General features: G+C 45.8%; 1 protein-coding gene across 1 annotated transcript in view; it reads left to right on the top strand.

Annotated features, from left to right (window-relative positions):
- Positions 1-17,319, top strand: part of LOC137528723 (class I histocompatibility antigen, F10 alpha chain-like) — an 83,156-nt gene extending 65,837 nt beyond the window's left edge. The window contains exons 6-7 of the mRNA XM_068250234.1: positions 13,480-13,509; positions 15,716-17,319. Coding sequence (XP_068106335.1) covers positions 13,480-13,509; positions 15,716-15,744 — 59 coding nt within the window. The 3' untranslated portion in view covers positions 15,745-17,319. The remainder of the gene's footprint in view (positions 1-13,479; positions 13,510-15,715) is intronic.
- The last annotated feature ends 823 nt before the right edge of the window (positions 17,320-18,142 follow it).

Here is an 18,142-nt window from a genome sequence, read left to right on the forward strand (position 1 = left end):
AGCAGCGCGCCAGAGGCCGGCCAGGAGCGAGAGGAGACTTCTGTCAGGTGAGTAAATGCTTTTTTTTCCCAGGTGAAATGTTGCCCAAATTGCATTTTCTGCTAAAATGTTGCCCACATTACGTTTATTTTGTGCTGACATGTTGCCCATTGCGTTTATTTTGTACTGACATGTTTGCCCACATTGCATTTATTTTGTGCTGAAATGTTGCCCACATTGCGTTTTTTTTGTGCTGACATGTTGCCCACATTGCATTTATTTTGTGCTCACATGTTTGCCCACATTGCGTTTATTTTATGCTGAAATGTTGCCCACATTGCGTTTATTTTGTGTTGAAATGTTGCCCACATTGCGTTTATTTTGTGCTGACATGTTTGCCCACATTGCATTTATTTTGTGCTGACATGTTGCCCACATTGCGTTTATTTTCTGCTGACATGTTACCCACATTGCGTTTATTTTCTGGTGTCTGGGGTACCTGTTGCTGCATTTATTATTTAATGGTCATCGTTGGCTATGTTTGCTGCTTTGGGGTTACGGTACACTATTAAATAGCATCACACAGTTTCTGCACACCCATGATGCGAATCCTTGTTTGACCACATCATGGCGTAAACACTACTTTCTTATGCCTCGCTGTTACATCATTACGTTAGCTCCGCCCATCCAATGTCATGGCCAGGCTCATTTTTCGTCGAGGCACGCGTAGCAGCCCCCCCCATTTCTCTGCGCGGCGCCCCCCCCCCCTCCCCCCTCATTTTTCAATTCTTTATTTTTATCTGGTAAACAAGTAATATAGATGCTAACCAGGCAATCCAAAAGTTAAGATCACTATTACTTTTTTTGTTGATAAATGATTATTCCCCAGTTTACCTGACTCTTATTTGGTACATTGCCGCACAAAGGAAGTTGCAGGGCATGCTGGGTTGTCTTTTTTTGCTTCTTTACTTTCCTCTCAAACTTAATTAATGCAACCTGATTGGCTAAAGCCTCCTTTCCCCCCCACCCCCACCCCCCAATTTCCCCTCCCACACCTCTGTTCCTCTATGATTGGCCAATATTTATCATGCTGAGACAATGCACTTTCTATTGCAGAACTGGGTGGGAGTGCCTGAAGACTGGGAGGAGGACAGGCAGGGCCGCGCCTGGGCAGGTGCTGCGGGTGCATTGCACCCATGCGCCTCTCTCTGTCAGGCGCCGCCCGGCCGCCACTCACCCACTCTGGCCGCCGCTCCCTCCCTCCCTCTAGCCGCGTCCATTGGGCGCAGGGGGGGGGCGTGGTGACCCGGGTGACTGACACCCAAGGGGGTGTCGCCACGACCCCCCATGGTGGGGGAAGAGCAGCACTAGAAGGAGGGGTGGGGACAGAGGCGGGGAGGGGGGACAGATCCTCCCCTCCCTCACCTGGGTCCCCTCCTTCTGCCTCTCTTCCCCGCTGCTGGCCGCCCGGTTCATCTCCCCGCTGTGGGGACCGCCTCCCGGAGGCAGAGCAGGGCTACGGCAAGACTATTTGTGTCTCCAGTACAGGGCTTCGGGCGCCATCTTGCCGTAGCCCTGCACTCTGCCTGTCAGCGCGGGAGATCATCGCTGGAGGATCGTCGGGGAGCTGCATATCAGAGGCCGGCCAGGTGAGTGAATTTTTTTTTCACAGCACTGCTCCCCACATAACGATTATTTTCTGGTGATAGCTCCCCACATAACGATTATTTTCTGGTGATTGCTCCCCATATAACAATTATTTTCTGGTGAATGCTCCCCACATAACGATTATTTTCTGGTGATTGCTCCCCATATAACAATTATTTTCTGGTGAATGCTCCCCACATAACGATTATTTTCTGGTGATTGCCCCCACATTGCGATTATTTTCTGGTGATTGCTGCGCACATAACTATTATTTTCTGGTGATAGCTCCTCATATAACGATTATTTTCTGGTGATTGCTCCCCATATAATGATTATTTTCTGGTGAATGCTCCCCCCATAACGATTATTTTCTGGTGATATCTCCCCACATAACGATTATTTTCTGGTGATTGCTGCGCACATAACTATTATTTTCTGGTGATAGCTCCCCATATAACGATTATTTTCTGGTGATTGCTCCCCATATAATGATTATTTTCTGGTGAATGCTCCCCACATAACGATTATTTTCTGGTGATTTCTCCCCACATAATGATTATTTTCTGGTGATAGCTCCCCACATAACGATTATTTTCTGGTGATTGCTCCCCACATAACGATTATTTTCTGGTGATTGCCCCCACATTGCGATTATTTTCTGGTGATTGCTGCGCACATAACGATTATTTTCTGGTGAATGCTCCCCAAATTGTGATTATTTTCTGGTGAATGCTCCCCACATAACGATTATTTTCTGGTGAATGCTGCACGCCTAGCGATTATTTTCTGGTGATTGCTCCTCACATAGCGTTTCTTTTCTGGTGAATGCTGCGCAAATAGTGTTTATTTTCTGGTGAATGCCCCCACATTGTGATTATTCTCTGGTGAATCCTGCGCACATAACGATTATTTTCTGGTGAATGCTCCCCACATAGCGATTATTTTCTGGTGAATGCTCCCCACATAGCGATTATTTTCTGGTGATTGCTCCCCACATTGGGATTATTTTCTGGTGAATGCTCCCCACATAGTGATTATTTTCTGGTGAATGCTGCCCACATTGCGATTATTTTCTGGTGAATGCTGCCCACATAACGATTATTTTCTGGTGAGTGCTCCCCACATAATGATTATTTCCTAGGGACTGCTCCCCACATAGCGATTATTTTCTGGTGAATGCTGCCCACATTACGATTATTTTCTGGTGAATGCTCCCCACATAACGATTATTTTCTGGTGAATGCTGCACACCTAGCGATTATTTTCAGGTGAATGATCCCCACATAGCGATTATTTTCAGGTGATTGCTCCCCACAATGGGATTATTTTCTGGTGAATGCTCCCCACATAGTGATTATTTTCTGGTGAATGCTGCCCACATAACGATTATTTTCTGGTGAGTGCTCCCCACATAATGATTATTTCCTAGGGACTGCTCCCCACATAGCGATTATTTTCTGGTGAATGCTGCCCACATTACGATTATTTTCTGGTGAATGCTCCCCATATAATGATTATTTTCTGGTGAATGCTCCCCACATAACGATTATTTTCTGGTGATTTCTCCCCACATAACGATTATTTTCTGGTGATAGCTCCCCACATAACGATTATTTTCTGGTGATTGCTCCCCACATAACGATTATTTTCTGGTGATTGCCCCCACATTGCGATTATTTTCTGGTGATTGCCCCCACATTGCGATTATTTTCTGGTGATTGCTGCGCACATAACGATTATTTTCTGGTGAATGCTCCCCACATTGTGATTATTTTCTGGTGAATGCTCCCCACATAACGATTATTTTCTGGTGAATGCTCCCCACATAGCGTTTCTTTTCTGGTGAATGCTGCGCAAATAGTGTTTATTTTCTGGTGAATGCCCCCACATTGCGATTATTTTCTGGTGAATGCTGCGCACATAACGATTATTTTCTGGTGAATGCTCCCCACATAGCGATTATTTTCTGGTGAATGCTCCCCACATAGCGATTATTTTCAGGTGATTGCTCCCCACAATGGGATTATTTTCTGGTGAATGCTCCCCACATAGTGATTATTTTCTGGTGAATGCTGCCCACATTACGATTATTTTCTGGTGAATGCTCCCCACATTGCGATTATTTTCTGTTGAATGCTCCCCACATTGCGATTATTTTCTGGTGAATGCCCCCACATTGCGATTATTTTCTGGTGAATGCTGTGCACATAGCGTTTATTTTCTGGTGAATGCCCCCTGCATAACGATTTTCTGGTGAATGCTCCCCATATAACGATTATTTTCTGGTGAATGCTTCCCACATAGCGATTATTCACTGGTGAATGCTGCCCACATTGCGATTATTTTCTGGTGAATGCTCCCTGCATAACGATTTTCTGGTGAATGCTGCCCACATAACTATTATTTTCTGGTGAATGCTCCCCACATAACGATTTTCTGATGATTGCTCCCCACATAACGATTATTTTCTGGTGATTGCTCCCCACATAACGATTATTTTCTGGTGATTGCTCCCCACATAATAATTATTTTCTGGTGATTGCTCCCCACATAACGATTATTTTCTGGTGAATGCTGCCCACATAACGATTATTTTCTGGTGATTGCTCCCCACATAACTATTATTTTCTGGTGAATGCTGCCCGCATTGCGATTATTTTCTGGTGAATGCTCCCTGCATAACGATTTTCTGGTGAATGCTGCCCACATAACTATTATTTTCTGGTGAATGCTCCCCACATAACGATTTTCTGGTGATTTCTCCCCACATAATGATTATTTTCTGGTGATTGCTCCCCACATAACGATTATTTTCTGGTGATTGCTCCCCACATAATGATTATTTTCTGGTGATTGCTCCCCACATAGCGATTATTTTCTGGTGAATGCTGCCCACATAATTATTATGGACATGGGTGTGGTTATGTGGTTGGGTGCGGTTAATTTAACCACTCCTAAAAGCGCCAGATAAAATCTTGCACCCAGGTGCCAGGCACCCCAGGCTCACCCCTGAGGACAGGCAATGCATACACAATCAGACAGAGGAGGGTAAGGGAGGAAATGACATGAGGATTTGCTTCAAGATAGACACACAGTTAAAACGGAGAATCCTAAGAAGCATTTTCTCTTTTTTATCCTGTAGAAAAATCACTAAAATCAAACCGTGGACAGTGCAATACATCTGTTATGTAATTGGAGCAAGTATTTATCCACTTATAGATGTGTTTTTTTTTTTTTTTTTTTAGATAGTATGGCCTCCTCTTTAACACATGTAATTCTGCTTGATGCAATTTACTGCACACACCTAACAGGGCTCGACCCAATTCACATTTCTCCTCAGTTTTATTCTAGGTGATATTTTCACATTATAAATGAAATACAATTTAAGCCACCAGCAAGCAAGAAAATATTCAGAATAATGTTGGTAGTACAGTACTTTTTCACCTACTTTTTGGTACACTTGCAGAGTGCAAAAGTAATTTTAACTGCGCTAAGTTCCAGGATGCAGATTCTAAGTCCTAATTAGCCCCCCCTGTATGTTCTAGGACATAGAATCTATGTCCTGCATTAAATCTCGCTGTTTGCCGCCGCTGCGCGGTCACGTGCACAGTCACGTGAATGATCCTGTGAATGATTGTTGCTGTTAGCTAGCAACAATCATTCAATAAAGTTAGGGGAAAAAAAGTTGTAAAAGTAAAAAAAAAAAAATTAAAGTGACATGGGCCCAATAAAATAAAAAGTAATTTTTTTTTTATTCCCCATTAATTTTTAAACCAAACTTAGCCTATTAACCCATTATTAACCCCTGCAATACCTATGCCTGTTTATAAACGTTTAATGACTGCCGCCAGTAGCAATCGGATGCAATCGTTGGGGCGAACGTTTCAGGCTCCAATGCTCTACAGATGTAACGCTCTGCCATTGCCTAGCAAAGCATCTGTACAGCTCTATGCCCCCTGAACTGTCGCCCTAGCGAACACATTCGATCGCCACAGACGCACAGACTGGGGATAACGGTCCGCCACATGCTCAGCTAGAAGTAAAATGTGGCATATGGGGTATCATTTTAATTGGAAAGTGCCAAATAATTTATTTGTAAATGTTTTATAACTGTGGGACATGTGAAAATTAGGGAGGGGGAAAATGAAAAAAATGTTTGTTTTCTGCATTTATGCCTAATTTTTCCCCATAAATGGTTTGGGGAGAAAAATATTGCCCAAGGAAAGCCTAGATTGTACTGAAAAAAACAAGATATGTATCACTAAGATGGCATAGATAATTAAAAAGTTACTGCTGTATCAAAACGACAAAGCTTAAGTGTCAAAAACGCCAGGAACTTTAAGTTGTAAAAACCGTGGAACGCAAAAGGGTTAAACAGAAAATACAAAATGATCTTTAGGAGAAAAGAGGGAGCTGCCCATTATTAGAATCACTCAGGAACAGGATCGGTTCTCTCATGAAGCAAGGTGAAACACTTGCAACAGGCGCAGAGATTACAGGGGCGGCATATTTGTTCTGTGTTTTTACAAACACAGCATGCAGTCAGAGTGGGAGGAGAAGTGAGAGGAGAGCAATGTGAAGAGGTCATCATTGGGGAAAAGCAGCTTGTTGTGCTGTGTGAGGAGTCTGGCAGTGAGTGAGGAGGGGGGAGGCAGGAGAGCAGCAGAAGGGAGGAGGTGACACTGCTGTCCTGACTGAGGAGGAATGGAGGATGGCTGACTGGCTGAGGGTGAGCAGTTTGTTTGTCACAGACTCACAGACATCCAGCCCGTGTGTTATTGTGTTGAGCTGTAGCATGTCATGTCTCAAGTTATTGCATATGCTCCATTGCTGACTGAGGGGAGGGGGGTTTCAGGTGGCAAAAAGAACTGGCCCTGGAACTGGAGTGACAGCACTAGAATGAGGAGACCAAGCGAGGACAGGGAAGGCTCTATAAAATCCAGAGTTTTCCCTCTATAGGTGAGTATCTGATTTAAAAAAATAAATAAATCACAAAACAGTGTTCTAACATCTTGTGAAATTCATATCATGAAGAACTGAGGCTGGAAAAGGGAGATGCTACCCATTAGTGTAATGTTCCTAATAAAGTGCTCACTGGGTTTCTATATTATCAGCGAAGCAGGTTGTTTCTGTGCGGTGACACTAGTTGCTACTCAGCGCCTCCATAGACTGTAATGTAAATTTGCAACCATGGGGCTCTGGCTGCTTAGGGTCCATTCACACTGAATCAGTTGCTGTCACTTATAACTGAACGGACAGCTGATGTGCAAGGTAATGTCCATGTGTCCCTATGTGTCCTTAACTGAAGCTTTTTCACAATGCACTACGGAAGCGTTCAGTGTGAATATGCCCTTAATTGATGCACTTGAAACAAAAAGAAAAACCGAGAGCCCAATATAGTGCAGTAAGTCTAACAATTGTTGGCGAAATAATTAACAGATGTGGATATACTCACAAACATGGGTTACCACATAGGCAACCACTTGAATTGCAGGTGGGGAGCATTAGGACCTGACCCCACTCAGGTTTAAGAAGTCGCTCTCTGTAGATAGAAAGAAGGGGACAGTCCCCTCCACCCAAGGTGGACTATATACTGTGCAAATTTGGACAGAGGCGCCAGGGCAGGTTAAAATGATCTAAAACCAACTAAAAAGGAGGAGTACAGGTGGACCTACCTCCTGAAATGATGGACAATCGAGATTGTTCAAATCGCAAATAACAATTTAATTTGGCACTCCGCAACGCGTTTCGCAGGTATAACCCGCTTCATCAGGCAAGGGGAGTGCAAGCTCAAAAAGGTCCAATAGTATAGACAGAGGCGCATTGCCACTATTGGACCTTTTTGAGCTTGCACTACTTGCCTGATGAAGCGTGTTATACCTGCGAAACGCGTTGCGGAGTGCCAAATTAAATTGTTATTTGCGATTTGAACAATCTCGATTGTCTATCATTTCAGGAGGTAAGTCCACCTGTACTCCTCCTCTTTAGTTGTTTTTAGATCATTTTAACCTGCCTGGCGCCTCTGTCCAAATTTGCACATGCCCTTAATTGAATTTAAGAGGATAGAAATGGAGTTTAGCTATTATATACAGTCATGTGAAAAAATATGGGAACTGAATGTAAGTTTGCACAATAATGTACGCTACTGTCAACAACAAAAAAGAGGAACATCTGATATTGGGTTGTATCCAAAAAGGGGAGACACTATAATAATACAATAACATTTGTAAAGCGCTTTCTTTCCATGGGACTTAAAGCGAATAGATACTGTATAACCAGGGGCGTAACTAGAAATCACTGGGCCCCCCTGCAACACTTTGGATGGGCCCCTCCACCCGCTTTCTTCACATGTAAACTAAGATAAATGTTATTCAGTTGGCTAGTGTACACTTGAACGTGTTTTCCCCATGCAGATAGAAAACAGAAGACAGCAGTGAAGCACTGCACACATTTTCTCAATTGCATTAGCTTCTGTGATAAAACGTTTTCACACATACAGACACATTGGGCTGGATTCACTATAGTGTGATAACGGCTATCACAGCAGTTATCGCGCGATCTGCCGTACGCAAAGGTTTTCACGCACACAGCATTACTTTGCGTGATAAACAAAGGTTTGCGTGCGATTACGTGCGCGTTTCACATGAAACCCACGCGTGATCATGTGCAAACCTTTGCTTATCACACGAAGTAACGCTGTGTGTGTGAAAACCTTTGCGTGAGGCAGATCACATGATAACTGCTGTGATAGCCGTTATCACACTATAGTGAATCGAGCCCATGGTGTGCAGAAAATACATACAGAAAACTGACAGGCAAGTGTGCTCCCAGCCTCAACTTATTACACTCACTCTGTCCATCTCTGATAGAACTGGCACTGACTTCTCCTCCACTCAGAACACAGCACTTGGGGAGGTGGTGAAGAGGCTGGGGGTCAGGGAATTGTACACAAGACCCTGCTGCACACTGTATAGTGAATAGGTATAAATCTTTGTCTGAGAAACTTTGTACGATTACTTATCAGTGGCTGAGCAGAACAATTTTGCAGAGAGCAGAATTTTTTTTCTCTCTGTACCCTTAGTTGTCAGTCACTCAGGAAATAGAAAATAAACTTCTCCCCCCACTGGGGCCCACTGCAGCTTCTGGGCCCCCCTGTGGCTGCATTCCTTGCAGGGTCTATAGTTACTCCCCTGTATTATAACCTCGAATATAAGTCAATCTCGAGTATGAGTCGACTCCAATATTTGACCCTCTTAAATGGACTCCGAGCACCTCTCATGGGCATGCCTTTAAGACTCCGACCAGTACTGCAAAGTACTTAAAGGTGCATACCTTTCTGTAGCTTGTGCTCTCCTCTTTCATTTGATGCCTAAATCGCCGTTCTACACCAAATAGTTTTCATTCTATTTCAATCTAAAAATTATGGCTGCCATCTTGGCTTAAAGGCATGCCCATGAGAGGTGCTCTGAGTCCCTTTAAGCTGGAATTTTTTATTGACTTAAAGATAAGTCTACCCAGCAAAGTTATTGGCTGCACTTGGGGACCAGGAAGCAAACACAGTGAATCCAGCGCAGGAGACTTGGGCGCACAGGGAGTAACTTCGGCGCCATCAGAAGACGGAGCTGAAGTTTCTTTTAAAACACAATAATTCGGCTTCCAGCAATTGGTGGAAGCCGAGTTATTTCATTCCCCACCATCTATGGCGGCCTGGAGGGGGAACAGTATTTGACACGGCCAGGACTTGTGCAGCAGCCGGACCAGCCATATACTGGCTGTATCCTGCGCCCAAGTCTCCCGCGCTGATATCTCTCGTACGCCCAGGAGGGGTTAATGACTGCACTTCATACAGTATTGCAGCCATTAACTCCTCCTGTCCCTAAAGTGTAGCCAATACCTCCTCCAGGCCCCCAAGTGCAGCAGTTTTCACAATATCCCAACATCTCCCCCCCACCCCTTTCCATATCGATTGTTGTGGACAGGACTTTCAGACCTGTGTTTTCTTGGCATTGAATGAACACATGGAGAGAGGAGTGGGAAAACTCCATGGGATCCAGAGCCTTCCTTCTCCATAGGTGAGTATCCAGGGGCACAGCAATAGCCATAGCAGTTGCTATGGGGCCCTGGAGCAGAGGGGGTCCAGGAGGGTCTTTATGTATTTACTATTACATTTCTTGTGTTCTTCCACCCTCTGACTTTTTCTCAGTGTCCATGGACAGTATGCAGTTTAGATTGTATGAGAATGTAAATTACTCAATCAGCTCTTATCCATAGGGTAGGGGGAAGTGGCAGTGCTCAAGAGTGCCTACTTCTGATGGCCCCATAAAATACCTTCAGCGTGTGGGGGGAATGGGCAGGCGGTTGAATGAGTGTGTCTGCCTGAAGCTGTGCGGGATAGGGAACCACGCCTCCAAGCTGCCAGCCCCTCCTCCGGACCACCAAGCAGCAGTCAGCTTGCTGCCGAGTGTCTTCCTCATCCTGCAACCACATACATATTCATACCTCCCAACTTTTTGAGATGAGAAAAAGGGACACTTAAGCCACGCCCCTGCCACACCCCTGGCCATGCCCTCACCACGCCTCTAGTCACGCATACCATAAAGATTTCATAAGAAACATATGTTGTTTTATAATTCAAACCACGCTGGTCCTTTCTATCCTGGTTCATTTTCCTTCATAGTAACATTTTAAAATTAATAATATATACATTTAAAGGTTGGGAATAAAGTTTAGAGTCAATCAAACACATTTTTAGTATAGAAATATATATATTTACATAGAAAGAGGGACAAAGTCCTGAAAGAGGGACAAATGAGGGTGAAGGAGGGACAGAGGGACAGGGCTCCCAAAAAGGGACTGTCCCTCCGAAAAAGGGACAGTTGGGAGCTATGCATATGGAATACAGGACCCCACCCCACATGTTGCTGACCCTGCACCCTATTGTTCTTACTACCAGCCTTGCCCCCAGTCCTTCGAGTAGCTCTCACTTTCCTCGCTTCACTCAACCTCATCAAGAACCTCAATAAACCCATCCTTTTCCCTGCACTCCTTACACTGCCAAAGCTACCTCGACACCCTCCATCATCTCCTGTTCTCCCCTCTAGACCCTCAGTAACGCTTCCATCTGAAAATGGCGCCTGTGAATAATGGCGCACAGTGTTGCTGCTAATCCATTTGCCGCTTATCGCTATTTAACGTTAAAGCCTTATTGTTATTTAGTGTTAAAGCCTTATTGTTATTTAGCGTTAACACACAGAACCCTCTCTGTACCTATCCCTAACCCCTAAACCCCCCCTTGGTGGTGCCTAACCCTAAGACCCCCCCCCCAGTGGTGCCTAACCCTAAGCCCCCCCAGTGGTGCCTAACCCCAAGACCCCCCCCCCTGGTGGTGCCTAACCCTAAGACGCCCCCAGTGGTGCCTAACCCCAAGACCCCCCCCCTGGTGGTGCCTAACCCTAAGACCCCCCCAGTGGTGCCTAACCCCAAGACCCCCCCCCCCCCCCCTGGTGGTGCATAACCCCAACCTTGACAGTGTTACATTAAATCCATTCACCATTTTGCAGTTAAATAACGTCTGCAGTTTGGCTTATGTAGGGCGCTATTGATAAATAACGTTAGTGTGTGCCACTATTGATAAATAACGATAGTGTGTGCCACTATTGATAAATAACGTTAGTTTGTGCCGTTTTTCTTCTTTTTTCCCTGTGCGCCATTATTATGCAGTACTAACGATAAATAGCGATAAGCGTATCTTTTTAATGCGGCGCCATTTTTATGCATAGGGGCTGTGCGCCATTATTCACTGATCCCTCAGTAACAGGGCTGGGCTGACACAGAGGCGAGCAAGGCTCCTGTCATTAAATGAGAGCACCACTTACCCTGGTCCCAACCTGGCTGCAGAGCCTGGAACCTGTGCGCTCTTTTCCATTACAGCTTTTTGCAATCCGATTTCTATCGCTTATGTAATGCAAAACGCTACGTACACTCCCCTACTTTGTATCGGAGGTCCAGTGCAAGAAAAATTCTGCGGAACTGACAAATGGGGAAAAACCCCATCGCAATCATAATGCGCTAAAGGAAACATGCCTGCATTGTTTCCATCAGTCTCTTAGCGATTGAACTGAAAGCTTACTCTTTATTAGCCAAAAGCTTACTCATTTTCTTCTAAGTTAGCCAATAAATAGTATCATCCTCAGGGCGTAATGCTAGGTACACACCATACAATTTTCTGTTAGATTTACCTGCCAGATAAAAAATTTCCAACATGTTGGCAATTATCTATCTAACCATCTATCTGCCCAGCAATTAGGCATTGTTCTAATCAGCAGGAGATAACCAGAAGACAATGCACCAGAGTTAATGACCAGTTTCTACCAGTACTTTACAGAAAATCATCTAATTACAGAAAATCTTACAGAAAAATCTAACAGAAAATTGTATGGTGTGTACTAGGCATAACAATAGACCCTGCAAGGGATGCAGCCACAGGGGGGTCCAGAAGCTGTCTTGAGAGATTGACAACTAAGGGCATGGAGACAAAAAAAAATTGTGCTCTCTGCACAATTGTTCTAATGACTGCATCTGCTCAGCCACTGATAAGTAAACATACAAAGTTTTATAGACAAAGATTTGTAGACAGTCCCTATTGAGTGTGCAGCAGGCTCTTGTGTACAATGCTCATCCCCCAGCCTTTCCACCCCCTCACCAAATGCTCTGTACTGTAGTAATGCTGGGGGAGTCTACAGAGCCAGTTCTGCTCCTTCAGAGGGCAGAGTGAGTGTAATAAGCTGAGGCTGGGAGAACACTCGTGTGCCGGTTTTTTGTATGCGTTTTCTGCACACCATGGGCTTGATTCAATAAACCGTGATAACTCATATGCGTTTTCACGTTATTGCGCATTTTCGAATGCAATCGCTAATTCCGTGCGCAATCGTGAATTTGCGCACGAAAATACGCCCATTTTTGCTAGAAAATTTGTGACTCCGTGTGAAAATTCGCTATTGCGCGCGAAAACACTAGCGCAGCCGTGATATGAATTGTCACGGTTTAGTGAATCAAGCCCTGTATGTATGTTTGAATACATGCACGTTTTATCACAGGAGCTAATGTAATTGATAGAGAAAATGCTCCCAGTGCTTCACTGCTGTCTGTTTATATCTGCATGGGGAGAACACATTCAAGAGTGCACTAGCCAACTGAATAACATTGGTTCTCAGTTTACCTGTGCAGAAAGCGAAAGGAAGGGGGGGGGGGGGGAGGAATTTCCAAAGTTTTGCAGGGGGGCCCAGTGATTTCCAGTTACATTTCTGATCATCCTGATTCAAAACCTCATACTTTTACTGATGACTAATACCGTACAACACTCTACTGCTTCTACAGACTGCAGGTGTCAGGTTTTGTTGCTTTATATTATGCAATTGACAAGTGATCTCTGGCAGGGCCATGCCGAGGCAGAGGCGAGAGAGCCTCAGGGCGCAGGGTAGGAGGGGCGCACAACTCACTCAGCTATCATTCCCCTGTTGTGTTTGAAGCAGAGAGGAATAAGAAAAGGGGATACATTGCAGTGACTGTAAGCCAGATAACTAGAGATTAAGGTGTTGGGGGCTCTGGGGCGCCTCTTAGTCTAATAGCAATCAGTGTGTGACGGCTGGGGTGGGAGGGATGGAGGGGCGCACTTTGGGGTCTCAGCCTTGGGTGCTGGAGGACCTTGTCCCGGCTCTGATCTCTGGTATGACCCACCTGTGTTTGCAGCTGAGGCTAAGAGCTATTTGCTATTAGATGACCTTTGTATGAAGTCTTGCATATAGTTTGTATTTAGTGTTTCCTAGTTGTAACACCATAATTTATTCATTTCAGAGAGGAAAGCTGGCTACAGGAGCACCAACAGTAAGTGTTCCATTACATGCTGTTCCTGCAAGTTATTGCATTGTGTAGTATTTACAGGATATCTATAGGGAGAGGAACATTTGTATAACTAACTAATCTCCTTGTATTGTGAACTAACATTATTATTTATGTTATACTAGGCTTAAGGCCCGTTTAAAAACAAAACGGGTACTAGGCTCTTACCGCATAAGCCGCGTGCACGCACGCCGCCGAACGGGCACACACCCGCCCTCCCAGCCCTGTCCTCCTTCTGGATGACGCAGGGACACATGGAGTCTGTGTACATCCCTTTGCACAGACTCCTCTCCAGAGGGCAGCACAGTGTGTGGTGTTATAATGGCCGTTTCTAGGGGCAGGCGGGTCGGAACATCACCCGGGGCGCAGAGGCTGGGAGCACATGCAAAGTGCACAGCAGGAGCAGTTAAGATAACTCACTTCATAGTGGATGACATCATTGGACACCTAGGACCAGGTAGGAGATGCGGCGAGTGTGGATCCCGGCAAGGTGAGTTGTAACTACTCACACTGAGCACTCTGCAGCCTCCCCCCACCACCACTCTCTGGCTACCTAAACGGGTCATTCTGGCTTCCTACCAGGGGTCTCTCTGGCTACCTACAGGGGGGATCTCTCTGGCTACTTAAATGGGGGGGATCTCTGGTGACTTACACTGGGGGCTCTCTGGCTATCTACACAGGGGAGAGGGGGCTCTCTGACTACCTTAACTGGGGGGCTGCATCTGGCTACCTAATATTGGAGGTTCATGTGGCTACCTATGCTGGGAGAAGCTGCATATGTCTAATTAATACTGGGGGTTCCTCGGACTACCTATACAGGGTGTGGGGGCTACCTCTGGCTAGCTATGTTGGGGATACTAAATTCTGAAGGGCACTTCTGGCTACCGCACAAAGTAGTGTGCCCGAGTCTACAGGTGGGCGGAGGGGGAATTATACATCTTCACACTGAGAGCTCTACAGCCTAGAAACTGCCCTTTGTGTGATCTCTGTGCTGTATATGGGAGGCATCTGTGTTATATTATAGTAGTAGTGATTATGATTATTATTATTATTATTATTTATATAGCGCCAACATCTTCCACAGCACTGTACAGAGTATATAGTTACGTCATGAACTGTCCCTCAGAGGAACTCACAGTCTAATCCCTACCATCGTCATATGTCCATTGTAGTCTAAGGCCAATTAAAAGAATTAACGAATCTATATGTTTTTGGAATTTGGAAGGAAACCAGAATGCCCAGAGGAAACCCACATAGACATGGCGAGAACATACAAAGTCCTTGCAGTGCCCTGGCTGGACTGGGAATCAAGCGCTGCAAGGGAAGAGTGCTATCCACTACACCACTGTGCATCCCCCCATTATTACCCTTATTCACGGATCCTCTAGGAGGCAGCACAGAGTGTGGGGTGATCCATTTGCAGTATATGGGGGGATAATATATTATCTAAACCATCTTGCTACTTGCCTAGAAATGTTCAAACGTACCCTCAAGAAGACACACCTGTTCAAACAAGCCTATAATTTGCTATAGTTCTAATTTAAAGCTCGCTGCCTCTTCCACTAATCCCTTTGTCTCCTCCCCCAGTGTCTCCACCGGGGCTGGAATGGAAGCTTGCTATGGCAGGGACCTCCCCCTTGTGTTCCCTGTTTCCAGGGGTGTAGCCATAGCAGCCATAGCAACTGCTATGGGGCCCCGGACCAGAGAGGGCCCAAGTGTTACTTGATTTATTCTCCATTAACTTTCTTGTGTTCCTCCACCCTATGAATGTGTCTCAGTGTCCATCAGCTATATGCAGTGTAGGTTGAAGGGGAATGTAAATTGCCCAGATAACTCCTATCCATAGGGTAGGGGCAGGTAGCATTGCTTAATAGTGCCTACATCTGATGTGCCCAATGAAAGTTTTACTATGGGGCCCCATGATCTCTAGTTACTCCACTGCCTGTTTCTGTGCATTTTATCAAATGATCACTTCAAACTACACATCAGTTGCATGTATCTGTACTTGTGTCACTGGATGTCCTGATTGTACAGTATGCTAAACTTCTCATGTATCTATGCTCCCCAGTATTATGTTTTAGTACATTGTACAGCGCTACAGAAGATGTTGGTGCTATATAAATAAATATAATACTAATTTGCATTGCTGGCATAATATACGTGATAAATAATGTCACACTTTCTTTTACAGCTTCAGATACCAGTTCTGACTCCAAGTAGCCAAAATCCTGTGTGTCCATCATGTCAGATTACGCGGGAGCAACAAGAAGTGGAGATCTGACTTCCTTTCTATGCAAACGGAGCCTGTCTGGCCGTCTTCTGTTTGCTTTCACCATTGCATATGGCGTCTTTTAATGTGAAGAGAGTTTGTCATGTACTGTAAATTATTAGCTAGGAAAAATGCTACTTTTAGCTGATGAGATATTCGGCACCCCACGCAACTGGTGTTCATGTTAGCTGCCATCCTGAGGAAGCCCCAGGAGGCAGGGTGAAACATGTCAGTGGGTGGTTTAATTCTTGAAGAATGTGTGCACATGCGCCTGTACCGACCTGCAAAGCACGCCAACATCTCAGGGATATTTGGACGCTGCATCCCTGCACTTCCGAAGGTTTGCGAACCAATGGACATGTGAGTGATGCCTTCATTGTGTTGTTCGAACACAACTGGTATTCAGATTATGATCCAGAGGATCCACACTAGTTACTGTAAATGGCCATTTCATCTTGTCCAAATACACAGCATGAACTGTCACTCTTACACCAGGAATATGATTATTGCAACCAAGCGGAAGAGTATTGCTGTGGAGTGGCTGGATGGTGTAATGGTTAAGGGCTCTGTCTCTGACACAGGAGACCAGCGTTCAAATCTTGGCTCTGCCTGTTCAGTAAGCCAGCACCTATTCAGTAGGAGACCTTAGGCAAGTCTCCCTAACACTGCTACTGCCTATAGAGCGCGTCCTAGTGGCTGCAGCTCTGGCGCTTTGTGTCCGCCAGGAGAAAAGCGCGATATAAATGTTCTGTGTTTGTTGTTTGTTTGTTTGAAGACTTATAGTGTTAGGTCCATTGGTACCAGTGGAACTAACATACACCTGTCTTTAAATTCTAACAAGTAGCATTTAGGGGCCAATTTGTTAAATTAATTGGGCTCGATTCACAAAGCGGCAGTATGGCAGTTTGGATGTCTTAGAGGTTAAGACGTTCAAACTGCAGCGCAAATGACTTTGTGCGGCGAAAACGTTGCACTGCATGCGGTACCGCAGTGCGCTGATAACGTCGTATATGGTGCCCCTTTAATGTCGCACCAGTGCGCCCGGCGGTGCGATCTTTAGGGCGCACTGGTGCAACGTTAAAGGGGCACCATATATGACGTTCACCAAGGGGCACCATATATGACGTTCACCAAGGGGCACCATATGCGACCGCACTGCATGCGAAGTGCGACGTTTTCGGTGCAATGTAGTTTTGCGCGAATATTAGTGCGCGCAAAGCTACTTTACATGCGCTAATGTGCTTTTCACTGCGGGGCTAACACTTAGTGCCGCTTTGTGAATCAAGTCCATAGTGTCATGACATATAAAAACCTGATATCAGGGCTTTAACCTCCTTGGCGGTAACCCCGTGTGTGACACGGGGTAAGCCGCCGGAGGGTGCCGCTCAGGCCCTGCTGGGCCGATTTTATTAATTTTTTTTTTGCTGGACGCAGCTAGCACTTTGCTAGCTGCGCCAGCACTCTGATCGCCGCCGGCCCCTGCCCGATCGCCGCTATCTGCTGCGGCGCGGGCCCCCCCCCCCTCCAGACCCCAGCGCTGCCTGGCCAATCAGTGCCAGGCAGCGCCGAGGGGTGGCCCGGGACTCCCAATGACGTCCCGACGTCAGTGACGTCGGTGACGTCATCCCGCCCCATCGCCATGGCGACGGGGGAAGCCCTCCAGGAAATCCCGTTCTATGAACGGGATTTCCTGATCGGAGATCGCCGAAGGCGATCGAAGCGGGCGGGGGGGTGCCGCTCAGCAGCGGCTATCATGTAGCGAGCCCTCGGCTCGCTACATGATTAAAAAAAATTTTTTTAAAAAAAAAACTGCTGCGCTCCCTCCTGGCGGTATTTTTCATACCGCCAAGGAGGTTAAAGAGACTCTGAAGCGAGTCTAAATTCTCTTTATTAACTTGTATTCCTTTGAATCAACCTCAGCCCTGCTAAACCGCCGCTATCCCGCAGCAAAATGAGGGGTTTATACCCCACAAATCCCATCTGCAAAATCCACGACTTTCTTGGTCGTGGATTTTTCTGCTCATGGAGGCAGAGCTATGAGCTGCAGCTCTGCCTCTCAGCGTGTCAATCTGCCGGCGGATCTCCGCCTCTCCCCGCCCCTCTCAAAGAAGGAAGACTGAGAGGGGCGGGGAGAGGCGGAGATCAGCAGGGATTGACGCGCATGGAGGCAGAGCTGCAGCCATTAGCTCTGCCTCATTCAGGAAGCGCTCCCCGGACACAGGAGAAGGGATTTGGGGGGGTATAGACCCCTCGTTTTGCCGCGGGATAGCATCGTTTTAGCAGGGCTGAGGGTGATTCAAATGAATACAAGTTAATAAAGAGAATTTAGACTCGCTTCAGAGTCTCTTT

Source organism: Hyperolius riggenbachi, chromosome 8 (genome assembly GCF_040937935.1).
Source record: "Hyperolius riggenbachi isolate aHypRig1 chromosome 8, aHypRig1.pri, whole genome shotgun sequence".
NCBI lineage: Eukaryota > Metazoa > Chordata > Amphibia > Anura > Hyperoliidae > Hyperolius > Hyperolius riggenbachi.